Source organism: Culex pipiens, chromosome 3 (genome assembly GCF_016801865.2).
Source record: "Culex pipiens pallens isolate TS chromosome 3, TS_CPP_V2, whole genome shotgun sequence".
In the NCBI taxonomy this organism is placed as follows: domain Eukaryota; kingdom Metazoa; phylum Arthropoda; class Insecta; order Diptera; family Culicidae; genus Culex; species Culex pipiens.
In genome coordinates this window covers 171,387,208-171,410,776 of record NC_068939.1, presented here as the reverse complement: position 1 = coordinate 171,410,776, position 23,569 = coordinate 171,387,208, and the positions used below count along the sequence as shown (strand labels likewise).

The window sequence follows — 23,569 nt, the reverse complement described above, 5'->3', positions numbered from 1 at the left end:
ACAATAACTTTTGACATAGGACTATGTCTCTACTTACTATATTGGGGGGCCAGTTCAGAAATTCGATCCAAAGCGTCACTTTTAAGCGTTAAAAAAGGGGACATTTTGAACGCTTATATCTTTTTTCCCTGTGAATCAATCCAGACGGTTGGACCACCAATCGAAAGAGGAAGACTTCAGCTATTGTTTAACTACATAGATAGTCTGACTAAACATAGTTAAAGCACTTAAAACATGCAATCAAAATGAGTAATTTTTCAGTACAAATCGGACAGATGACCAATCAGAGCGAGCGTATGCATTCGAGACCGCGCCCCTTTTGTGCCGTTCTCCGGCTGTGCCGCTATTTAAGCAGAAAATTTAACAGAGCAAGACACTTTGGAACGAGCACTCGAACTGTGCACGTCGGGCCGGCGCGGAGCAGCAGCAGCAGCAGCGGCCAATAGAAGAAGAGGACCAGCAACCAGAAGGAAGAACCACCAGCAGCAGAAGGAGGAAATTTGAGCGAAGCGGACCGATGGAAGTCGCTATGATGCGGCGGTTCTCATGAAAAATGGCCAATTCGACAGTGGTGGAAAAAACCTGGAGTGGCCGGTGCCCTCGAAGCAGGTTCCCTCGGGACGGAGGGGGGGGCGGGGGGGGGGGGGTACATTTACAGAAACATACGAGTTGTGGCAATATGGGTATCAAAATTCATGGTTTTTGATACTGAACATAATAATGGCCATTTCGACAGTAGTGGCCACAACCTGGAGTGGCCGGTGCCCTCAAAGAAGGTTCCCCCGGGGCCTGGGGGGACATTTACAGAAACATACGAGTTGTGGCAATATGGGTATCAAAATTCATGGTTTTTGATACTGAACATAATAATGGCCATTTCGACAGTAGTGGCCACAACCTGGAGTGGCCGGTGCCCTCAAAGAAGGTTCCCCGGGGCCTGGGGGGACATTTACAGAAACATACGAGTTGTGGCAATATGGGTATCAAAATTCATGGTTTTTGATACTGAACATAATAATGGCCATTTCGACAGTAGTGGCCACGACCTGGAGTGGCCGGTGCCCTCAAAGAAGGTTCCCCCGGGGCCTGGGGGGACATTTACAGAAACATACGAGTTGTGGCAGTATGGGTATCAAAATTCATGGTTTTTGATACTGAACATAATAATGGCCATTTCGACAGTAGTGGCCACAACCTGGAGTGGCCGGTGCCCTCAAAGAAGGTTCCCCCGGGGCCTGGGGGGACATTTACAGAAACATACGAGTTGTGGCAATATGGGTATCAAAATTCATGGTTTTTGATACTGAACATAATAATGGCCATTTCGACAGTAGTGGCCACAACCTGGAGTGGCCGGTGCCCTCAAAGAAGGTTCCCCCGGGGCCTGGGGGGACATTTACAGAAACATACGAGTTGTGGCAATATGGGTATCAAAATTCATGGTTTTTGAAACTGAACATAATAATGGCCATTTCGACAGTAGTGGCCACAACCTGGAGTGGCCGGTGCCCTCAAAGAAGGTTCCCCCGGGGCCTGGGGGGACATTTACAGAAACATACGAGTTGTGGCAATATGGGTATCAAAATTCATGGTTTTTGATACTGAACATAATAATGGCCATTTCGACAGTAGTGGCCACGACCTGGAGTGGCCGGTGCCCTCAAAGAAGGTTCCCCCGGGGCCTGGGGGGACATTTACAGAAACATACGAGTTGTGGCAATATGGGTATCAAAATTCATGGTTTTTGATACTGAACATAATGATGGCCATTTCGACAGTAGTGGCCACAACCTGGAGTGGCCGGTGCCCTCAAAGAAGATTCCCTCGGGGCCTGGGGGGACATTTACAGAAACATACGAGTTGTGGCAATATGGGTATCAAAATTCATGGTTTTTGATACTGAACATAATAATGGCCATTTCGACAGTAGTGGCCACAACCTGGAGTGGCCGGTGCCCTCAAAGAAGGTTCCCTCGGGGCCCGGAGGTTTTTTTACAGAACCATACGAGTTGTGGCAATATTGGTATCAAAATTCATGGTTTTTGATACTGTACATGAAAATTGACATTCCGACAGTAGTGGCCACAACCTTGAGTGACCGGTGATCTCAAAGCAGGTTTCCCCGGGGCCCGGAGGGTCTTTAACAGAACCATACGAGTTGTGGCAATATGGGTATCAAAATTCGTGGTTTTTGATACTGAACATGAAAATTGACATTTCGACCGTAGTGGCCACAACCTGGAGTTGCAGGTGCCCTCATGGAAGGTTCACCTTGGGAGAACATTTATGACAATTTTGCCGACAAATCTATGAAACAAAATAAAATAATCTTATTTCAGATTTCACCAGCAATCCAAAAACACATTCAAATTGTTTGGTCCTATGTCTTTCGGTTATGTCTCTGACATACCATCTTGAACTTTTTTTGTTATGGAGACATACCAGTTCAATAACATTTTTTGTTATTATGCTGCTCCTCCTCTCCGCACCACATAACTAATCTTGTTATTCCTTCATGATTCTGTCTGTGTTATCGGTTTGTTATTGCAATAACAACATAATAACAGTTTAAGTTATTCTTGAAACAAATCTTTGTTATTGATTTTTGTTATTTTAACAACTAATCCGATCATCCCAATAACATATTTCGATCTTCTCACAATATCAAAAACTGACCTTCCCAAGTTATTTCCGTCTGCTCGGGAACATGTAAGATATCGTAGCTTTTCGGTTTCTTTTGCCCTGTCCGTTTTTGCATAACTGTCCAATGTTTATGCAAAAACTTTTGTGACATAGGGCATTCATCCGGCTACATTCAATTTGTTTCCTGTGTGCTCCTAAAATCGCCTAAAAGTAGGCATATTTTTTTCGTGGTTTCGTAAGTTTATTTAACAGAGTTCATTGATTCCCCATTTTAGTCAAATTTGAATGGTTGGTTGCGTATTAAATGGAAAAGTGCATTTTTCATCACCCCCATTTTGATCGCCATCTTGGATTTAAAAAAAAATCACTATAGAGTAGTTTAGGGGTCATACTAAGACTCAACTCAATTTGTCAGTTTCTGATTATTTTATTTAAAAAAAACAAAATCGAGCTTTGTCACGGTATATGTCCTGAGAGTCTTCACCCCAAATTTTTGCCAATTTGGTCTATCCCATTCTAGATATCGTGGCACCCGGAAATCAACTCGGTGTCCCGAGAAAAACACTCACAAATTTTGACAGTCCCGGGCAGACGGTAATAACAAAATTCATGCCATTTCAATAACAAATATTGTTAAAATAACAGAAAGTGTTATGGAATCTTCTTGAAAAATCCATTTTTGCACAAGGGTTTTATAACAGTTTATGTTATCATAACAAAATTTGTTATTGGTCTGAAATAACATTTTTTGTTATGGAATAAAAAATAATAACAAGAATAACTAAAACTGTTATTAGTCTGTTATTACAATAACAATCCAATAACAAAAAAAAACATAACGTCGAATAACAAGTCTTGCTATAAAGAACATAAAATGTTATTGGCCTAGTATTTTCAAATATCAAACAACGTTATTACCAAGTTATTTCCGTCTGCTCGGGGTCCGCTTTGCACAGTGCAAAAGTTTAAACTTAAATCGTCTTCTTCTCACTTAAATCATGGCATATCTCAATGAAACTTTCAGGAGTGATTGGAATTCATCTTTGTAAAGGATTTAATAAATATTCGGAATTATGAATATTGAGATTTTCTACATTTATGTTACCCAAAACAATCGAAATCACTTTAGCGTAGTCTAAGGGAAATATAACAATTCTAAGTCTATTTCTATTATCGGCCTACCAGCACTTTGATCATGAATTACAGCTTTCATAAAGTGTTTTTGACTGTTCCAAAGTAACAAATAACTCAAACAAAAGTGAGCAAGCAACTCTTCATTGTTGATATATCTGAAAATGGTGATTTAATATCGGAAAACTGCAAAAGCGATGAGAATTGGTCGAACGGCTTAGAGTGATTAAAATGGGTATTTTTCCCCTACCTAAGCTTAACAATCAAAAATAACACAACAACAAAAATCGAGATTCGATCACCCGAAGGTTCGATTGTCTGAAGTGATTTTTTTTCGAGACCTTCGGATAGTCATGTCTGGACTGCATTAATTTTGCCTAAAATTAAAAAAAAATCCGTTTTAAAAAATTGCAGACTTTTTGTCAAGAAAATACAGTCTGAAAATCTGAGTCGATGAGTATAAATAAAGGTGGGTCTAGGAGGTCAAATTAAGAATTTTATTTTTGATTGAGTGATTGTAAAGCTTTACCTAAGACTTAAATTGAAATTCAAGTTCAGAAATTTAAAAATGCATTTTACGGAAAAAAAAAAACAAAAAAAAAAGTCCTTTCTATACCAATTGTCTTTTTCTTTTTTTTTTATTTTATTTTTTGTGGGAAATAAGTATGCGGCGTTTTTTTTTTTAATAAAACCCTGTAATTTACATCAATAATTGTGCAAGCAAAAAGTTTGAAAATATGGCAAAAAATATCAATATAAAATAAAGAAAGTTGAACACACCACCATAAAGAAAGTTGACTTTGACCAACCAACAGGGTACAAACTAAAAAAGTGTCCAACGAAAAAGTGACCAACCACCGGGAGTTGAGTGTAAAACAAATTCTTGTTTACAAGAAATTTTTGATTTTCAAAAAATGTGGTTTGTGGATGGTCCCAAACCATGATATAATGGAAAAAGCTTAATAATAACAGAAAAGTTAAATACAATTTTAGGTACCTACAAATCAAAAAGAAAAACATAATTCAACAAAAAGACTTTTTTTTTGTTTCGCAAAAGTTGCTCAAAAGCCCTCCGGTTTAGGAGGAAAAAGGAAATTTTCGAAAAATGAAAATAAAGGTTTTGTTTACAGCATTCAACAATAAACTCAACTTCGTTTATCTTTGTGTGGGGGCGTATCAGTCAGCCCACGGTTCACATCTGCGCGTTGAACTTTCTTTCTTTCGTTATTGTGTGCAGCATTGACATTTTCAATTGCATGCAATTTTTATAAAAAAAATCTCTTCAAATAGGATTTATTTGACCTGATTTATCGTCATAAGTAGGTTAAAAGCAAATTTTGTGTCAACATTTTGGAATGTTTTAAAGATCATACAGGTTGCGAAATTATCCCGCCCTGCCGTGAACGAACTACACCTTAAGAGATTGAGGCCGCCGTCCTGTGATCTGTTACCTGTCTGTAGGCAACGCATAGGTACAACAATCCGCGACGAATGAAACTGTCTCATGAGTCATTTTGGCGGCCCCGAAGCCAGACGAAATGAGATCACTGACGTGGCCCAGTTGGATTTCCCCAAATTTGCAAGCAGTCATGCTGACCTGACGGTTTGGGGAGGGATTTAAGGCGTGTAGTAGTAATTTCGCAACTGTTATTTTGTCAACCTGATAATCAACATTACAAAATGAATAAATAACGACTTTTAAAGTTACAATAAGCAAAAATTTAAAACAAAAATGTTAAATAAATCAAAGACTGTGACTGTGCTGAATTTCAACCTGCCACCCAGACACGGATATTGCGCCCGTCGATCACGCACTTTAGAAGACTGCCGCCTCCCACCCTCACTCTATTAAGCTCTGGAAAGAGTGGAAGAGATGCAGCCGACAGAGAGACTGTGCGAGTTGAAGCGAACCGACATCCACCCACCCACCCCAAACACTTGGACGAGGAGGGTCGGCGCCGGAAGCTTCAGATGCGAAGGAATCCCACACACTAATACATCAAACTAGGTGCCATGAACAACACACACCACACAGACTTGGCAAGGTTGTTTGAACAGGGTCTAGACCACAGGCAAACAGATTTACTTAATTTTCAGGTTCGAATAGTAGTCCAAACAGGGTCAAAGTTGTCCCCAAAATTATACTTTTTAAATTAGCAAAATTACATGAAAGAATTCAAAAAAAAAATAAATATTGAAATAACAGGCCATAGTTTCAGCATTTGCATGTAAAAAGTGTTTTAAAATGCATTTTACACTAGTTCAGTTATTTTGCAACCATTAATTTTCAAAAAATTAAAGATTGACGAAAACCAAAAATTTTAGCGAAAAAAAACTTAACCCTCTACTGCCCAATTTTTTTTTTCGAAAATATTTATTTTTCCCGTGTTCAGGAGGTCATTTTGAGCAACTTTTGTTCTACGAAAAACTTGACTTCTCTTGTTTTATGTTTTTCTTGTTTCATTTTTAGTATTTTAATTTGCGTTTATCTTGTTTAGTTTATGTTTGTTTTTGGTAGTATTTGGCCTACTCTACCACCTAATATAATTACATTTCGCCTATCTAATTTTTTCATGTTTTTACAGTCACTTTTTCAATTTTTTGCATGTTTTTCACGTTTTCTGCTATAGAATCGCACCATTATCATTTAAATTGCAAAAAAATGCGTAGAGGCATAGTCTGGGACACTACAAAAATTACTGCATACTTCTTTTTACTGAAAATATAGGAAATGTTAGTAAAAAACACAGCCAAAGTTGACCCCTAAAAAAATGACATTTTTAAAAACATTGGCAAAGTTACATAAAACAAGTTAAACTTCCAACCCTAAAATTTCCTAAAATTTTAAGAGTTCTTCTTTCCAATGCTTTTTAAAGATCAAAAATCGGTTGGAAAATTGATTTTTGGCGATTTTTTAGATCGAAGCCCGTCTTAAGGCGGGGTTAGGTTGTAGAGGGTTAAACATCGAAAATTTTCAATTTATTTTAGATCAACTCAAACATGCTAAAAGTGATTCTAAACGCAGGGAAACGCATTTTAAACTGATTTCAGCTGATTTTACTTAAATTTCCATTGAAATTTTGAAGTTTCTTGAAAAAATATTTGTTTGCCCCCTGATTTTCGGGCCAAGTTTGAAGGGGGGGGGACAAAAACTTTAAATAAAGTTTGTACCAGCCTTATAGGACATTTAGGGACCAGCCATAAACCACGTGGACACTTTAGGGGGCGGGTTGTCCACGCTCCATGCACAGTAATTTAGATTTAAAAAAAAAAGTGTCCACGTAATTTGTGGATGGTCCCATAAAAAACCCTAGAATTAAAGAATGATTTCAAACAAAAAACGCTTTATAAAAAGGTAAATATATATAAAATATAAACCATCAGAAAAAAACTAAATGAACTATTAACACTTTTTGAAAAAAAACAGAGGCTTAACAGCAAATTTAAAAAAAAATGAAATTTGATTCAGAGTAGAAACAAAAACAATAAGTCTTTGAAAAATAACCAAAAGCTTAATATTACTTATAATTATAGTTTTTGATACTTCATTTCAACTGGAAATTGCTAAAAGTTAAAACTAACTGAATTTAAAATTTTATTCTTAATTTTATTTTAAATCGAAGAACGCTTTAACATGATTACTGTTATTATTCTTTCGAAGAATTTAAAAAAAATATCCAGGAATTCACTTTAAAAAGTTATTACAAGTTCCCATTTAATTTGTTTAAATTTTGATATTAAATTTAATTTTTATTAACTTAACTGTTTAATTTATTTCAATGAAAAAATCAGTATGATAAGATTACATGTTTTACCACTTATTTTATTCGAAATGTTTGAAGATGCAAATTTTTTAAACATACATGCAAGTAATCTAAAAATATTCACCACAAAAAAACCATTGCCAAACTCAAGTTGAAATCTTTTTTTTTTTCAAAAAATCAATCAATGTGACAAAATGAAACAGTTTCATTACTTTAAGCTGGTCATAATTGTTAAAATTATTATATTTTTTTATTTATTTTTAACCTTGTTGTTGTTTTGACTTAAATGTGTTGCTCCTTGTTTGATAATCTTATATTTACACAGCAAAAATCCGATGGTAAAATTGCATGCAAAAGCATGCACACCACCTTCGTCATAATAAACACTTAATATTACACACTGCATGTACAATTTTTGCAAACACCAAAAAAAAGTTACATCCGACGGGATTCAAACCTTACATATTTACATATTTCAGGGTATAAAATCACATAAAATTGCATAAAATAATGCAATATTTAAATAAAATAAAAATCTTTTGATTCATGAACAATATTATGAAATGCTTTGTCGAATGCATCGAATATTTATTAGGATTTTTAATGTCTTAACCCTCTACTGGCCAATTTTTTTTTTTTGAAAATTTTTATTTTTCCCATGTTCCCATGGTCATTTTGAGCAACTTTTGTTCTACGAAAAACTTTACTTCCATTGTTTTATGTTTTTCTTGTTTCATTTTTAGTATTTTAATTTACATCAATCTTGTTTAGTTTATGTTTGTTTTCGGTAGTATTTGGCATATTCTACCACCTCCTATCATTACATTATGCCTATCTAATTTTTTCATGTTTTTACAGTCACTTTTTCAAGTTTTTGCTTGTTTCATTTTCTGCTATCAAATGGCACCATTATCATTTAAATTGTTTAAACATTCGTAGAGGCATAGTCTGGGACACTAGAAAAATTACTGCATACTTCTTTTTACTTAAAATAGAGGAAATGTTAGTAAAAAAACACAGCCAAAGTTAACCCCTAAAAAAATGTCATTTTTGAAAACATTGACAAAGTCACATAAAACAAGTAAAACTTTCAACCCATAAATTTTCTTAAATGTTAAGAGTTCTTCTTTCCGATTCTTTCAAAAATAAAAATAAAAAAATTGTTGAAAAATTGATTTTTAGCGATTTTTTAAATCGAAGCCCGTCTAAAGGCGGGGTTGGGTTGTAGAGGGTTAAATAACCTTATCATTACAAAATAGATTGAAATATGGAAAGAAACCTAAAATTTTAAGTAAGCAGAATTCCCGATTACTTTTTCAAAACAATCAATGCGCCATTGGTTTGCTACGTACCTAGGATCTTTTGAAAAAGTAAACGAGAATTGAGTGAATTTTATTTGAAAATTGTATAAAATATTACAATACTATTCAAGAGTTAGACAATTATTATCTAATGAGTAGGTATTCTTGGGATCCCCGACTTTTTGAATCTAATCTAATCTAATCAGACCCTAGCGCAACCAATCTTTCGAATGGATCCTGGAGAGTGCCTTAGGATGATTCCCGACTTTTTGACCAAAAATCACAAATTCCCGATTTTTTTGGTAAATTTGGGGGAATTTCCTACTTTTCCGATTTCCCGACTTGCATGACCACCCTGGTTCTTCTTAAAAGATTTTTTGTTCGTAACAACACTGGTATCAAACGAATCCAGTTTCACAAGATACCGTGGTTTTTTAATACTGTGGATGTTATTCCAAGTGATATTTCGACAATAAAGGTTAAACAAAATATGAAAAACATAGAAAAACTGAAACATATTAAAAATTTGTTCAACATTCCGATTTGTGTAAAACTCAAAGTAAAACTTTTATTTCATGTTTCATAAAAAAAATATATTTAGTGAACATTTGAATATTTTTGAATATATTTGAGGTTGAATTTCTACATATTTTTAGTTATCTTATAATCATACTAACTATACACAAAAAAATACCGTTTCTTCAAACGTTCATTAGTTTGAGACAAGTAGCAGTAAAAAGAACTTCGTAGTCATTACCTACAAATAACTTTTGCGATCTAAGCTTATTGCCAACCGACAGTGCACAACCCAAGGTGCAAACCCTGCTATTAAAAGTATGAGAGTAGATGTGGTTTAATGTTTTGACGAGGTGAGTGTGAGTGTGTAAGTGCAGCAGAATGCATAAATAAATTTTAATGTTTATGTGCGCCACCGTTGAGGCAAATCCCAAGGTATGACTCACCCCAGTAGGAAATTGCATGAGAAATAAGATGAATGTGTATCTTTTTTCTCTGAACAACTCTCAAAATTAAAGTTTGTCGTAATAACAACCTTCACAGCCAGTATTGATTTTGTGCAATTGACACCCATCCGAAGATCCCGCCATACATGGCGACCTAGAAGGTCGTCATTCAGCTTGGGCGCGATCGCCGAATGAGTAATGTGCACTTTGAGGTGCACGCGCGTGGTTTGACGACTTTCACGGAACCTCCCTCTTCTCACTTTGGCATATCAACAACCCGTCCGTTTATGGTCTGGTCGTCGTCGGACCCTAGCCGAATGGCAAATGTCAAGGACGATCGAGCGGCGCGCGCATGACGACAACTAATTACTGTCATCGCTGGATGTGTTAAGGTGCCTTTTCTGCATCTACTAAAATCTTTTTTTGTGTATTTCTTTGACCGCACGTTACCAAACTTTATAATTTTCAATAGGGACTTATAGGAATCCAAACCGGAACGAATGGAACGAGTCCGGAATAAATCGGTTCAGCCAGTTTCGAAATATCCGAATGACAATTTCCTGAGTCGATTTGTACACGTGAAGGTAGATCTAACGTATTCGAGAATTTCTTTTTTTTATATTGTAGCCAGTGCGGAAGGCTAAAAGCATGAAATTTGCAATACTGTATTGCATTTTGGTATTGTACACCACCCCAGCCCACTCAAAAACTCAATCAATCATTCTCTCTCTCTTTCTAGCAAAATTTGTCGACAAATCGAGATGCACCAGTACAGCATCCGCCGCACAAACACTAACAAAGATTCCCACCAACTTTAAAACCGTTTCCAATTAGGTTTTTTACCTTTTCGGTAATTTCTGTTGTTGCTTTTACCATTGTTGTTGTTGTTGTTGTGACAGCAACTCTATCCATCCACTCGAGAGAATGTGTTATGAGAGAATTATGGTGCTGTTGTTGTTGTTATTGTTGCACACCAACACACGCGCTCTACCCTTATGTGTAGAAACAGCGTGTGAAGTCGTGTGAAGACTTCGGCCTGGCGGTGTGCGTGTCGAGCGCCGCGGCCAACTATGCTCGTGTGTTGGTGAAGCATCAAAATGGTGGACGTCATTTTTTACCCATTTCTTCGCGCACAGCAACACACACACTAGCGAGCACCAGACAGCAAAAGTTTCATGTCTCACGGGCGCGCCGGGTGGGGGGGTTGTGGGGGGAGGGCGTACCTTTTGGGAGGGGGGAGGTGACAGGAGCAGACGAAATAAAAATCCGTAACCAGGAATCGATTCTGGAGCGCCTCCTTGGATGACTGCAAAACTGCAGTGTGTGCATGACAGATGAAAAAGGGGAGGGGGAGGGGGTTTTTTGAAAGGGGAATTTTGTCCTATTTGAAATTTTTCTTCTTCTAATTTTGGGCAATATTTACCACAAATGTCTTGCTAAGGCGTGCAAATTTAATCCTAAATAGTAATCCTTTGGTTTAGCTGATGTTGTTGTTGATGTTGCAGTAATCCTCTAAGAAAATTGTTTCTTTCATCATTTTTCTGTATCATGTCTGCAATGTGTTATGCTTTGCACAAAAACTTCCAGAAAGCTTATAAAATCACTTTTTTCTGCACTCTAAATTTGCTACACTTGTTTCAAACGTACACACCTTCTCTTTACAAAAATAGTGTTGGATAAACCTAGTTGGCCACTTTTATCAAACTTTTTCTGGTGCAATAATGCACCTTACACCAGGAAAACACTCTAAACTTAAGGTCCAGCTTCGGTGTGGAAAACCCACTGAGAAATTCCCGATCGCGATGGTTTTCGCACCATTATGTCGACTCGAACGTCGCCGTCACCGCGAAATATCCAAAATAACACATCCACCGCCGTCCAGCAGCCGTCGCGAATCGCAACATTTGGAAATTAATATCGAGACGACGAAAAAAAAACTACCCTCCCGAGAAATTATTACTTGGATTTCGGTGGAAATGCTCTCTGCTGCGCGCTCGCCGTCGCTCGCAAACGGTAAACACCAATATACTGAAGCAAAACCTTATGTCGACCATCGGAGCAAGCTGGCAGCAGGAGAGTGCGCGCTGTCAAAACTAGAGTACTTTTTCAAAAGGTCCTATGCGCCAAAAGTAAACAAACTGAGTTAGTTATTGCATTATATTCTGTGTACTCAAAACTATACTATCTGCTAACCCGATTTCTTGAAACTCTTTTGTTTTAAAATATATTATTTATCTACAAAACAACCTACAACTATTCCTAGTAAATTTCAAACTAAATGGTTATAGGTCATATTACCAACTTATTGTTCTATGTGCATTCCAGTCCAACGTGTACATAGAACTGTAGCAAATCGACCTATGAGCAATTATGAATATATTTTAATCATCATACACATACGCTCTCATCAAAATGACCTATGTTAAAAATAAAATGAATATTTAAAAAATAAATTATACGTCGATTTTGTATGAAACAGAATCATTAAAAATTTTACAATCTTCAATGTATGTACAATGTATCCGATTCTCGCGAAGAGTGTAGTCATCAGCCAGGAGAGAGCATGAAATGTTTCAATGCTGCCAAAGCCGAAGGGAATAGTGCAAAACGACCTAACCGCCCTCTCTCGAATTTGACAGATTGAACGCGAGCATAAATTGGATTGAACAAAAAAGCATAATTTTTGTTTTGACATTAGTGAGAATTGCTCTGTGGTTTGCACACGTGTTATTTCAGTTTGTAAGAAATCCTCTAAACAATGTCCAAATTGCAGTTACTTCTCGGTAAGATTAGTTATTTTTTTTAATCAAAACGTAACGTCAATGATTATTTTTAATAATATTCACTCAGATGCTGCTAAGCTTTTGAGCGAAGAAGACTCCGTGAAGTCAAGCGGTAAAACAACAAGAAATCTGGGTTCATTTTTGGATTTGAACCTTAGTGTCGGCTCCGGTACTTCTCGGCCGTCATTTACCGGCGGAAGATCTTTTGCGGAAGTCTCCCGGTCCTCTACAAGCAGCGGGAGATCTCGGTTGTCCAGGAATGGAATTTTCTATTCTGGTAAAGTTGCTGTGATTTGTTTTAGTTCATAAAGAGTGTATTAAGTTTTCGTTTTGTTTATAGCTTCAACTGAACCGCAACCTCCGAATTTAAGCTCAGATTTGGACTTTCCCATATTGACCGTAAAAAAAAGCTCCAGCAAAATTCGCCCAACAGCTCGTACTCCTCGAAAGACCCTTGTGGAGCTTAACGGACCAAGGCGTCATCCACAAGGAACCGAGTCCAAGGTAGGTGCCGAAAACCTGGTGTCGGGAACTCAAGGTGTGCAGGTCAAGTTAGCGAATCGCTGGTCTTCGGCATCTGTTGATCATTTGCATACAAACGGCGGTTCCGACTCTGGGCTTCCGTTGACAGTTGTGAAAAGTTCGAACAAAATCCGCCCACCTGCTCGAACTCCTCGAAAGCCTTTGGTTGAGCTGAACGGGTCAAGGTGTCATCCGCAAGGTACCGATGCCAAGACAGGTGACCATTGGATGCCATCCGAACGGCCAACTTCGGTACTGCCGTACTTGGAAAACTCAGAGAAGGAAGCGACACCCACATCAAGTCCTTTGAAGGAACGGAACGGTATGTAATATGTTTAAACGGAAAGATGCAAGTTACATAAATCATTTTGTTACAGAGACGAAACATCAGAAACAAAAAGAAGATTCCGGAAATTTGACCGTGCTTGACATTACGTTCGGCGATTTCAACGCGCCAATCACATCTACGCCTAAACCACGAATACCTTATTTGCTGCGGGACTCGGTCGATAGTCAAAGAGAAGAAATTGAGAATTTTCCAGCAGTTTCCGTTGATGGTTTGTATTTGTTTTTTTTTTTTATGGTCAAATAGTATCTAACGTGACTTATTTCCGCAGAAATGGACGACAGCTCGCTGAAACCTTCTATCGCAGATCGGTGGTCATTTGCAGGATGGGCAGGCCACGACCCGAGACCAGATGTCCAATCCCTTACAGTTTGCATCCCGATGGAAGGTCCAGCTGGAGCGTTCCCCGGCGCAATCGATCTTTCGGTCCAAACACGATCTGGAAAGGAATTGTTGGATCGTCCAGTTCCGGCACCGGCCGGTATGCAAATCTAACCTTTTTAGCGTATTGTTGGTTACAACCTGAGCTTTTTCTTTACAGTTTTGCGTTCCACTGAGGGTAAACCGCAGCCGAAGTCGGAAATGTCGACAACCCCCCCTTCGTCTCGGGAAACACCGACTGATCGAAGTTTTCAACAGACGCCGCAGGATCATCGTAATCTGATATCCTCGGTGCATCAACGTCCGGATCCGGATCGCGCTAAACCGCAGCCGAAGTTGACGGAAACGTCGGCAAGCTCTCCTTCGCCTCGGAAAACACCGACTGGTCGAAGTTTTCAACAGACGCCGCAGGATCGTCGTGAGCCGATATCCTCGGTGCATCAACGTCCGGATCCGGATCGCGCTGAAACGCAGCCGAAGTTGACGGAAACGTCGGCCAGCTCTCCTTCGCCTCGGAAAACACCGACTGGTCGAAGTTTTCAACAGACGCCGCAGGATCATCGTGATCCGATATCCTCGGTGCATCAACGTCCAGATTGCGCTCATGTCTTAACCGACCGCACCAACTCAAATACCGCATCGAGTCCAGCTTCAGCACCGGCCGGTATGCAAATCTAAACTTTTTAGCTTATTGTTGGATACAATCTGAGCTTTTTCTTTACAGTTTTGCGTTCCACTGAGGGTAAACCGCAGCCGGAGTCGACGGAAACGTCGACAACCCCCCCTTCGTCTCGGGAAACACCGACTGATCGAAGTTTTCAACAGACGCCGCAGGATCATCGTAATCTGATATCCTCGGTGCATCAACGTCCGGATCCGGATCGCGCTAAACCGCAGCCGAAGTTGACGGAAACGTCGGCAAGCTCTCCTTCGCCTCGGAAAACACCGACTGGTCGAAGTTTTCAACAGACGCCGCAGGATCGTCGTGAGCCGATATCCTCGGTGCATCAACGTCCGGATCCGGATCGCGCTAAACCGCAGCCGAAGTTGACGGAAACGTCGGCAAGCTCTCCTTCGCCTCGGAAAACACCGACTGGTCGAAGTTTTCAACAGACGCCGCAGGATCGTCGTGAGCCGATATCCTCGGTGCATCAACGTCCGGATCCGGATCGCGCTAAACCGCAGCCGAAGTCGACGGAAACGTCGACAAGCCCGAGTTCGCCTCGGGAAACACCGGCTAGTGGAAGTCATCAGGTGACGTTGCCGTATCTTGAAGTCAACGATTCACCATGTGATGGAGGTGATCAAAGTATGGACGAGAGTGACGCAGGCTCGGGTGAAGATTACTCCAGCGGTAGTGGCGAAGAATGGGAGCCAAACAGCGAAGACGAAGATCATCCAGCAGATAAATTGAACGATACTTCATTCCTCAACGATTGTACGATTCGAGAATACTTCGAGCCCTTCAAAAACTTTATGCCGGATGATGAGGAACCTGCCAAACACAAAAACGGCTCGCAGAAGTATACCCGAAAAGGAGTGCGAGCAGCAAGAGAACGAGGCACCGGATATGTTCGCCGAAACGGCACTGTGGTCCCGGGTAGGAAGCTGAAAGCTCCCTGCAGTTGTTCCAGATCTTGTGGCGAAAAGTTTACAGAAGAAGTGAGAACGGAAATGTTCGTTAACTTACTACAGATGAAGAGAACCAGCCAGCATCAATTTTTGGCATGCCATGTCGCAGTGACAAAATCAAAGCGTACTCGAGTAAGTAAATACACACACACACGGGGGGTGGGGGCGGGGGGTTGGGTGGGTAGCGGAGCATATATCCCCATTCTAGGTCAACAAAATTAGGCTTGGTCAGTCCAGAGAAATCATAATTTCGCTGGACGCCGAGGAGTAAACATAAACCTGGACCTGGAAGCAGATGAGCAATTCTCTACAGTATCGGTTTTTTTTTTAATCTTAATTTAATTTTTTTTAAATCCAGCTGAATGGCGTAGGACTACGTAGAGTTTTTATATGTGAACATAGGGTTTTTTCACTTATTTTTATTAGGTCCTTTTAGGTGCTACGACTAGGTTAGGACCGAGGAACGATGATACAAAAAACAAAATCAAATCAAAATCAAAATCAAATCAAATCAAAATCAAATCAAAATCAAATCAAAATCAAATCAAAATCAAATCAAAATCAAATCAAAATCAAATCAAAATCAAATCAAAATCAAAATCAAATCAAAATCAAATCAAAATCAAATCAAAATCAAATCAAAATCAAATCAAAATCAAATCAAAATCAAATCAAAATCAAATCAAAATCAAATCAAAATCAAATCAAAATCAAATCAAAATCAAATCAAAATCAAATCAAAATCAAATCAAAATCAAATCAAAATCAAATCAAAATCAAATCAAAATCAAATCAAAATCAAATCAAAATCAAATCAAAATCAAATCAAAATCAAATCAAAATCAAATCAAAATCAAATCAAAATCAAATCAAAATCAAATCAAAATCAAATCAAAATCAAATCAAAATCAAATCAAAATCAAATCAAAATCAAATCAAAATCAAATCAAAATCAAATCAAAATCAAATCAAAATCAAATCAAAATCAAATCAAAATCAAATCAAAATCAAATCAAAATCAAATCAAAATCAAATCAAATCAAAATCAAATCAAAATCAAATCAAAATCAAATCAAAATCAAATCAAAATCAAATCAAAATCAAATCAAAATCAAATCAAAATCAAATCAAAATCAAATCAAAATCAAATCAAAATCAAATCAAAATCAAATCAAAATCAAATCAAAATCAAATCAAAATCAAATCAAAATCAAATCAAAATCAATCAAATCAAATCAAAATCAAATCAAAATCAAATCAAAATCAAATCAAAATCAAATCAAAATCAAATCAAAATCAAATCAAAATCAAATCAAAATCAAATCAAAATCAAATCAAAATCAAATCAAAATCAAATCAAAATCAAATCAAAATCAAATCAAAATCAAATCAAAATCAAATCAAAATCAAATCAAAATCAAATCAAAATCAAATCAAAATCAAATCAAAATCAAAATCAAATCAAAATCAAATCAAAATCAAATCAAAATCAAATCAAAATCAAATCAAAATCAAATCAAAATCAAATCAAAATCAAATCAAAATCAAATCAAAATCAAATCAAAATCAAATCAAAATCAAATCAAAATCAAATCAAAATCAAATCAAAATCAAATCAAAATCAAATCAAAATCAAATCAAAATCAAATCAAAATCAAATCAAAATCAAATCAAAATCAAATCAAAATCAAAATCAAATCAAAATCAAATCAAAATCAAATCAAAATCAAATCAAAATCAAATCAAAATCAAATCAAAATCAAATCAAAATCAAATCAAAATCAAATCAAAATCAAATCAAAATCAAATCAAAATCAAATCAAAATCAAATCAAAATCAAATCAAAATCAAATCAAAATCAAATCAAAATCAAATCAAAATCAAATCAAAATCAAATCAAAATCAAATCAAAATCAAATCAAAATCAAATCAAAATCAAAATCAAATCAAAATCAAATCAAAATCAAATCAAAATCAAAATCAAATCAAAATCAAATCAAAATCAAATCAAAATCATATTAATTTTTTTTTATTTCTTATTACAGGTTTTGAATTCGAGGCGCAAAAACACCCGGAAGTACTTCCTGCCGGGAGTTAATGGGCGTATAGAAGTGTGTAAAAAAATGTTTAAGTCGACATTCGATGTCGGAGATGCGACTATAAGGACCATTGCTCAACAACTCTCCAATGGCATGCCAACAGATGACGGGCGGCTGACCAACAAGAGCAACAAAATTGTGGACCCTAAGCACGTAGAGTTTATTCGAACGCACATTCAATCCTTCCCAGCAAGTGAAAGCCACTACAATGTGGCAAAGTCTGAAAAGATGTATTATAATAGTGACTTGAATTTAAGTATCATGTATCGTTTGTACAAAACTGAGTGCGAGGGCAAATATGAGCCTGTGTGTTACGACACTTACAGACTAATATTTAAACCAATGAAAATTAGCTTCAGAAAACCAAGAGTGGACACATGTGGAGAATGCGATAAACTTTTTCTGCAGGCTAAGCTTAGCGAAGGAGAACAAAAAGAACAAATATTGGCGCAACACGCTGAACATCGAAAAAAAGGTGACTTGATTTATCAAGAGAAGAGCAAGGACATGCAACTAGCAAAAAGCGCGGTAGACATATGTTGTGCAGCATTTGACTTGGAAAAGCAGCTTCCGACACCCAGCCTAACGTGCGGAAAAGCATTCTACGCTAGGCAACTATATACTTATAATCTAACGGTATACCAAACACTTGAAGGAAACAATTCATCAGATTGTTACTTGTGGAATGAAACACAAGCCAAACGAGGGTCCCAGGAGATAGGTAGCTGTGTTTTGCAACATTTGGAATCGTTGCCTGCCACAGTTCAAAAAGTTATTTATTACAGCGACCGCAGCGGCGGACAAAATAGAAACAAAAACATAGTTTTCATGTTTATGCTTTTCATTGAACGCTGTAAAGCAATGAACAGGAACTTAGTAATTGAACACAAGTTCATGCAAACGGGACATTCCCATATGGAATGCGACGCAATTCATGGGGCAATAGAGAGAGCTAAAAAGCGAAACAGCACAAACATCGAAACCCCACACGACTGGGCGACATTTATTTCGGCTATTTATCGAACGACACCAATTAGAGTACATGAATTAGACCAATGTGAAATACTAGCATTAAAATCTTTGAAACAAAGGTACAAAATTCCTAAGAAAAACATGTTAGGAGATCCCTTAAAATTCGGTGACATTATGGTCTTGCGGTACAATACAAACTGCCCGGGTTTAGTTAATTATAAATATCACGTTAGTGATGAATTTTATCGATGCTTCAAGCTACTACCGACCGAGGAAGTAATGCGAGGTATAAATCACATTGTTTTATCCCCAGCATTCTTTGAACCGCTACCAATACCTGATGTCAAATTGAAGGATCTACAAAAACTCATGCCTTTTATCAAACAAAAAGATTTTTATACAAGTTTCCTCAAAAAGTTAGTCCCAGGAAAACGAGGTCGCAGGGCGGCGTGCAATATAAGAGATGATTTTGATGCCGATTTGTCAGAAAGTGAGGAAGAAGAGGAAGAATATGGTACTTAGATGTAGGTTGTAGGAGTATGAAGACAAAGAAAACGATGTAAATGTGTTGTATAAACTGTAAAAATAAAAAAACTGTTTTAAACGCTCAATTTTGTTTCTATATAAATAGAGTGCGCACTTAAGGCTAGTATGGAGATCGAAAGGAAAGGGGTCAAGAAACAGCTTTACGAACAGCAGAGCAAAGGAGAAGGAGCGTTTTCTTGGGGCTTTTCTTCACCCTATCTGGCTTGCTTTCGCTGCCGCTGCTGCCCATTTGAAATTTTTTTTACCGATTCATCCGAAGTGCATACACCGCTTTAAGGCTAGTATGCAGATCGGAAGGAAAGGGGTCAAGAAACAGCTTTACGAACAGCAGAACAAAGGAGAGGGAGCGATTTTTTGGGGCTTTTCTTCACCCTCTCTGACTTGCTTGCGCTGCCGCTGTTGCCCATTTGATTTTTTTCTTGACCGGCTCCTTCCGAGGTGCGTATACCGCTTTAGAAAGAAACCGGTCAAGAAAAAAAAATGAAATGGGCAACAGCGGAACCGAAAGCAATCCAGAAAAAGTAGCCTAGAAATCTCCCCCTCTCTTTAGTCTGCTATTTGTTAGGCCTTTTCTTTGGAGCTGCGTTCTGACCCTAGGAGAGGGTGAAATGCAAATGGACAAAAGCGAGTACAACTAACTTGGACTAGACTAGACTAAAAAACGCTGCATTTTGTCGTGATTGGGTTATCTTTTTTGTTTCAACTTGGAAACAGGTTTTGTTTTTCTTCTCTATAAAAAAAGTCTTTATATCCGTCCATCAGTGGGGACATAACCACGCCCATTTATTAATTCAAGTGGCATTTAATCGTCATCCTCCTCAAAAGTCGTGAATGAGCCCTGTGCTGACGGAAAAACTAGCAATTTGGGATTGGGTCAAAGTATTTTTAAACAGTGAGTGTATCCTGCTCACGTTAGGGGAGTTAACATTAGGATTATTTACAAACTTATATTGGCTCAATTACATTGTTTTGTTTGAATTCTGCTCACAATCACCTTTCTGACGTTGTACACGAATTCTCGTTTGCGCAAGTTGGCGGAGGGTCGACCAGAGAGGACCCCGTCGATGTAGAGAGCATCCAGGACGTCCAGGTACCGGATCTGACAGCCCTTGGCCGTGTCCTTTCCCGCCAAGTGCAACGCAAGATCGAACGGTGGTTCTATCTAATTTCCGACGCAATGAAGCTTAAGCTTTGTAGTTTCTGAAATTATTTTATTCGATGTACAATCGCTACCTTATTATTTATCCATAAAAAAAACGCACCTGTATTCGACCGTACATTGATTGCTATTGCTTTAAAAAATTAAACACAACAGTAGTATGTGCGCTCACAGCATGATAGGCGGATAGGACAATTTTCCATGTCAAAATATCCAATGCGCCAAGGTAAACAATAATCATTGTTTACATTGGCGCATTGGTTAATTTAACATCATAAATTATCCTACCCGCCACCCATCTGACAGAAGTATGATTGGTTATAATGGTTTCTCTCTCCTCTCACGCGCTGGAAGCATTGAAATATTTCATGCTCTTCGTCAGCTGCTGCCTACACGTTGCGAGAGGGTTGGACATACACTGTTATCAAAAAAGTATTGCTTTTTTAAATCGAGATTTAAATTTTATTTCATAAAGTTTTATGTGCAATGCCACATGAATATAGTCCAATGCGTTAAGTCTTATGTGCAATATTTGTCCTATGAACGTGTCCTATGTGCACTCATAGGTTGTATGAACCAAATTGCTTCAGAACTAAGTGTAATATTAACTTTTATATGATCCCGAGTTGCACACTTGAAAAGCATAACTCTAGACCCATTTGGGCGTTTTCAGAATCGAAAAATACCCAAGCGTGTTTAAATGAGATTTAAAAATGTACACCAAAACTTTGTCATCAAATTTCTCAGATTGAGGTTTTTGCACATAGGACCTTTTGAAAAAGTACTCTAGAAAACACACGCACACAAGAAGGTGGGCTGTCGACGCACCTCATCGCATCGAACGTCGACTCGCTGCGTGCAGGCGTATTGGTGAGAGCGGCACCATCGAATGTCGACGCGAATGATTCTGACAGACGATGACGATGATGGGTGGTCGATGATGGCGGCGCGCACACACTCACACGCAATCCGAGACCGAAAAGAAGAGTCTATTCACCTTTTTGGTCCGTCAGTCGTCGTCGTCGTCACCGTCGTCTGGCGGCACGGCTTGCGTGGTGTGTGTGGGAAAGAGAGCGCGGTTGTTGGATTCAGCAGTGCTGGCAGATGGTCGACTGTTCGGGACGCACAGGTTGCTGTCCGCCCAGGAGATTCCCAGCGGTTGAGACGGTCGAACGATTTTTCATAATCAACGGAAGTCCTGGAGTTCTTTGACTTGTCGGGGATAACACGAATTGTCACTATGTGGTCCACGCATGATCAGTCGCTCCGAAAGCCAGCTGTCTCATCGATCTTCGATTTATTTCTGCACAAGATCACCAGAAGATTTATTTTTTAAAGCTCTTAGCGCACGGCTCAGCTTCTTACAGCAATCCAGCATTTGAGATGACAACAGTCAATTTGTTTTTGTTTGTGAGTATTCCTACGGAGATTCGATCTATTCAGCATTCGTACACTTCCTGGCTGCTTCAATCTCTCTCGGTTTATTTTTCTGTTTGAGTATTAAGCCATCTCAGGGTGGCAGACTTCAGAGGTAGCAGCAACTGTATGAGTATAAAACGATTGCTTCACGTGATCTTCTAGGATGTGATCACACTTGGGATATTTTCCTTTGCTTTTCTCAGCATAGCTGGACCATACAAACGTCAAAAGATGTCATAAAGGATTCATATGTTACCACCCTAGTCGGCAACGAAATCCGTCCAGGCTATCTTGTCCAGCCTACAAGAGCGTTTTACAGTCTTTTCCAGGTTTGCGTACACTTGGCGAGGACACGCCATTTCTACTCTCGTTGTTCCACTTCCGAAATCCACTCGTTCCACGAAATTTTTGACTTTGTGTACTAATCGATGAGGAGAGAGCTATCCCCCAAGCACCATGCCATGGTTACCACAGAGTTCCGTAAACAGTTCGCCGTTTTTGCTCATCTCTCCAAGACCATGTCACCCCACGATGCGCTCCAGGTTTGTGTTGTCTTCGCATTGAAGTCTCCCGTAAAGATTCGGATGTCACCTTCCGGGATCTCATCGACAACTCTGCTCAGCTGACCGTAAAACAGCCCCTTCTCCGGCAAGTTGACAGGATCATTTGGGTCGTAAACCTGGACGATGGTATGGTTCCTAAAAACGTACCTAAGAATCTGGCTTCGATAATCTGTAACACAAATTTCTGGAAAGAAAATCAAATCCTGCAAAAAAATGAACGATGAAGTTTTGTAAACAAACAGATCGTCCTGCTTCATGGTGAAGTGGTTTCGAGTTGATGTTTACATTTGGAATGCACTATTTGTTTACACTTCGTCTTTGATCCATTTTTACAATGTTTTGCTTGAATCTCAAATCTTTCTAGACGTACCTGAAAATCAATTATTAAAAATGAGCAAACTAAAAAAATAATAGTGAACAACAATAGATTTAATTTTGACATTTTCTTACCTTCAAAACCGCTTCCTATTGTTCCGTGTCTTGGCAACACTTGTTGGATTCCCGAAAATCTGTACACCGCACAATGCCTTCTTTTCACTCAAAATCTCACTCCCTTTCTCTCTCGGTTTGCCACTGCTTTCACACTGTCCCACTCACTCTCACAAGAGAGCAATATGTGTTTAGCTGTTTGCTTTCTCTCTTTCCCTCAAGTTGGGGCAGACACACACATACACTCTTGCTCAGACACGGATTCTGCGAAGCACCACCCCACCGCGTCTCTCCACTTCTTCCAGCACAATTCCAAAGGGAGAAAAAAAATATCTTCCAAAAATCCAGCGATTGATTCACATTTTCCACTCCAAACTCAATCTCTCAAACCGGATCAAAGCTGGCCACTTCCGGCCGTCCGAACGGCAACGCACGGTCCCCAATCGAATCGGAACTAGACACGCACACACACACACACGAGCCGAAAAAAAATGTTTTATCCAAATTACCCCCCCAATTTTCTGTCTCTCTTTTATTCCCCCTCAACCCCTCCTTCTCACTGCCTTCACACACTTTTACACACAACCCTTCTCCTTTTAACCCTCTACCCCTTTATCTTCCTCTTAATTTACTTACCGTCAACTCGTCCATAACCACTATCAATACATTACCATCCCACTCTTCCTACTAACTCCCACCTTCTTCCCCTTCCACCACTCTTCCCACTTTCCATCAACAACAATCCCCTCAAAAATAATTCATCCACATACAATAATTAAATAATCCTCATTAATCCTCTATTCATCAATAATTTTATTTCATCCCTCAAAAAACCCTAATGCAATTCCTCAAAAAATTTATCCTTCAAACCCAACACTATCTCCCATAATTACAAAATTATTACCAATTTACCAAAC

The 23,569-nt window shown here is 38.5% G+C and overlaps 3 protein-coding genes across 5 annotated transcripts in view; 2 read left to right on the top strand and 1 right to left on the bottom strand.

The window, feature by feature from the left end:
• Positions 1–23,051, bottom strand: part of LOC120423534 (serine/threonine-protein kinase minibrain) — a 109,887-nt gene extending 86,836 nt beyond the window's left edge. Inside the window, exon 1 of one of the 2 annotated variants that reach the window (XM_039587384.2) lies at positions 22,674–23,051. The gene's annotated coding sequence lies outside the window, so the exon portion shown is untranslated. Of the gene's footprint in view, positions 1–11,452; positions 11,800–22,673 lie in introns of those variants that run through there. The other variant, XM_039587391.2, reaches the window with a different exon arrangement.
• On the top strand, positions 11,901–14,098 carry LOC120423561 (uncharacterized). 2 transcript variants are annotated; one of them, XR_005606254.2, is made up of 4 exons: positions 11,901–12,861; positions 12,925–13,428; positions 13,484–13,933; positions 13,994–14,098. XR_005606254.2 is itself a non-coding variant. In XM_039587415.1 (4 exons), exons 1-4 carry the CDS (start codon positions 12,624–12,626, stop codon positions 13,945–13,947), a joined length of 1,146 nt encoding a protein of 381 aa, XP_039443349.1. In that variant the 5' UTR covers positions 11,901–12,623; the 3' UTR covers positions 13,948–13,979. The 2 variants fall into 2 exon arrangements, 1 of the variants encoding a protein (XP_039443349.1); XM_039587415.1 differs by lacking the exon at positions 13,994–14,098 and having other exon boundaries at positions 13,484–13,663; positions 13,724–13,979.
• On the top strand, positions 14,035–21,404 carry LOC120423500 (uncharacterized). Its single transcript, XM_039587344.1, has 3 exons — positions 14,035–14,497; positions 14,558–15,372; positions 21,255–21,404. Exons 1-3 carry the CDS (start codon positions 14,035–14,037, stop codon positions 21,402–21,404), a joined length of 1,428 nt encoding a protein of 475 aa, XP_039443278.1.
• Positions 23,052–23,569: the final 518 nt, after the last annotated feature.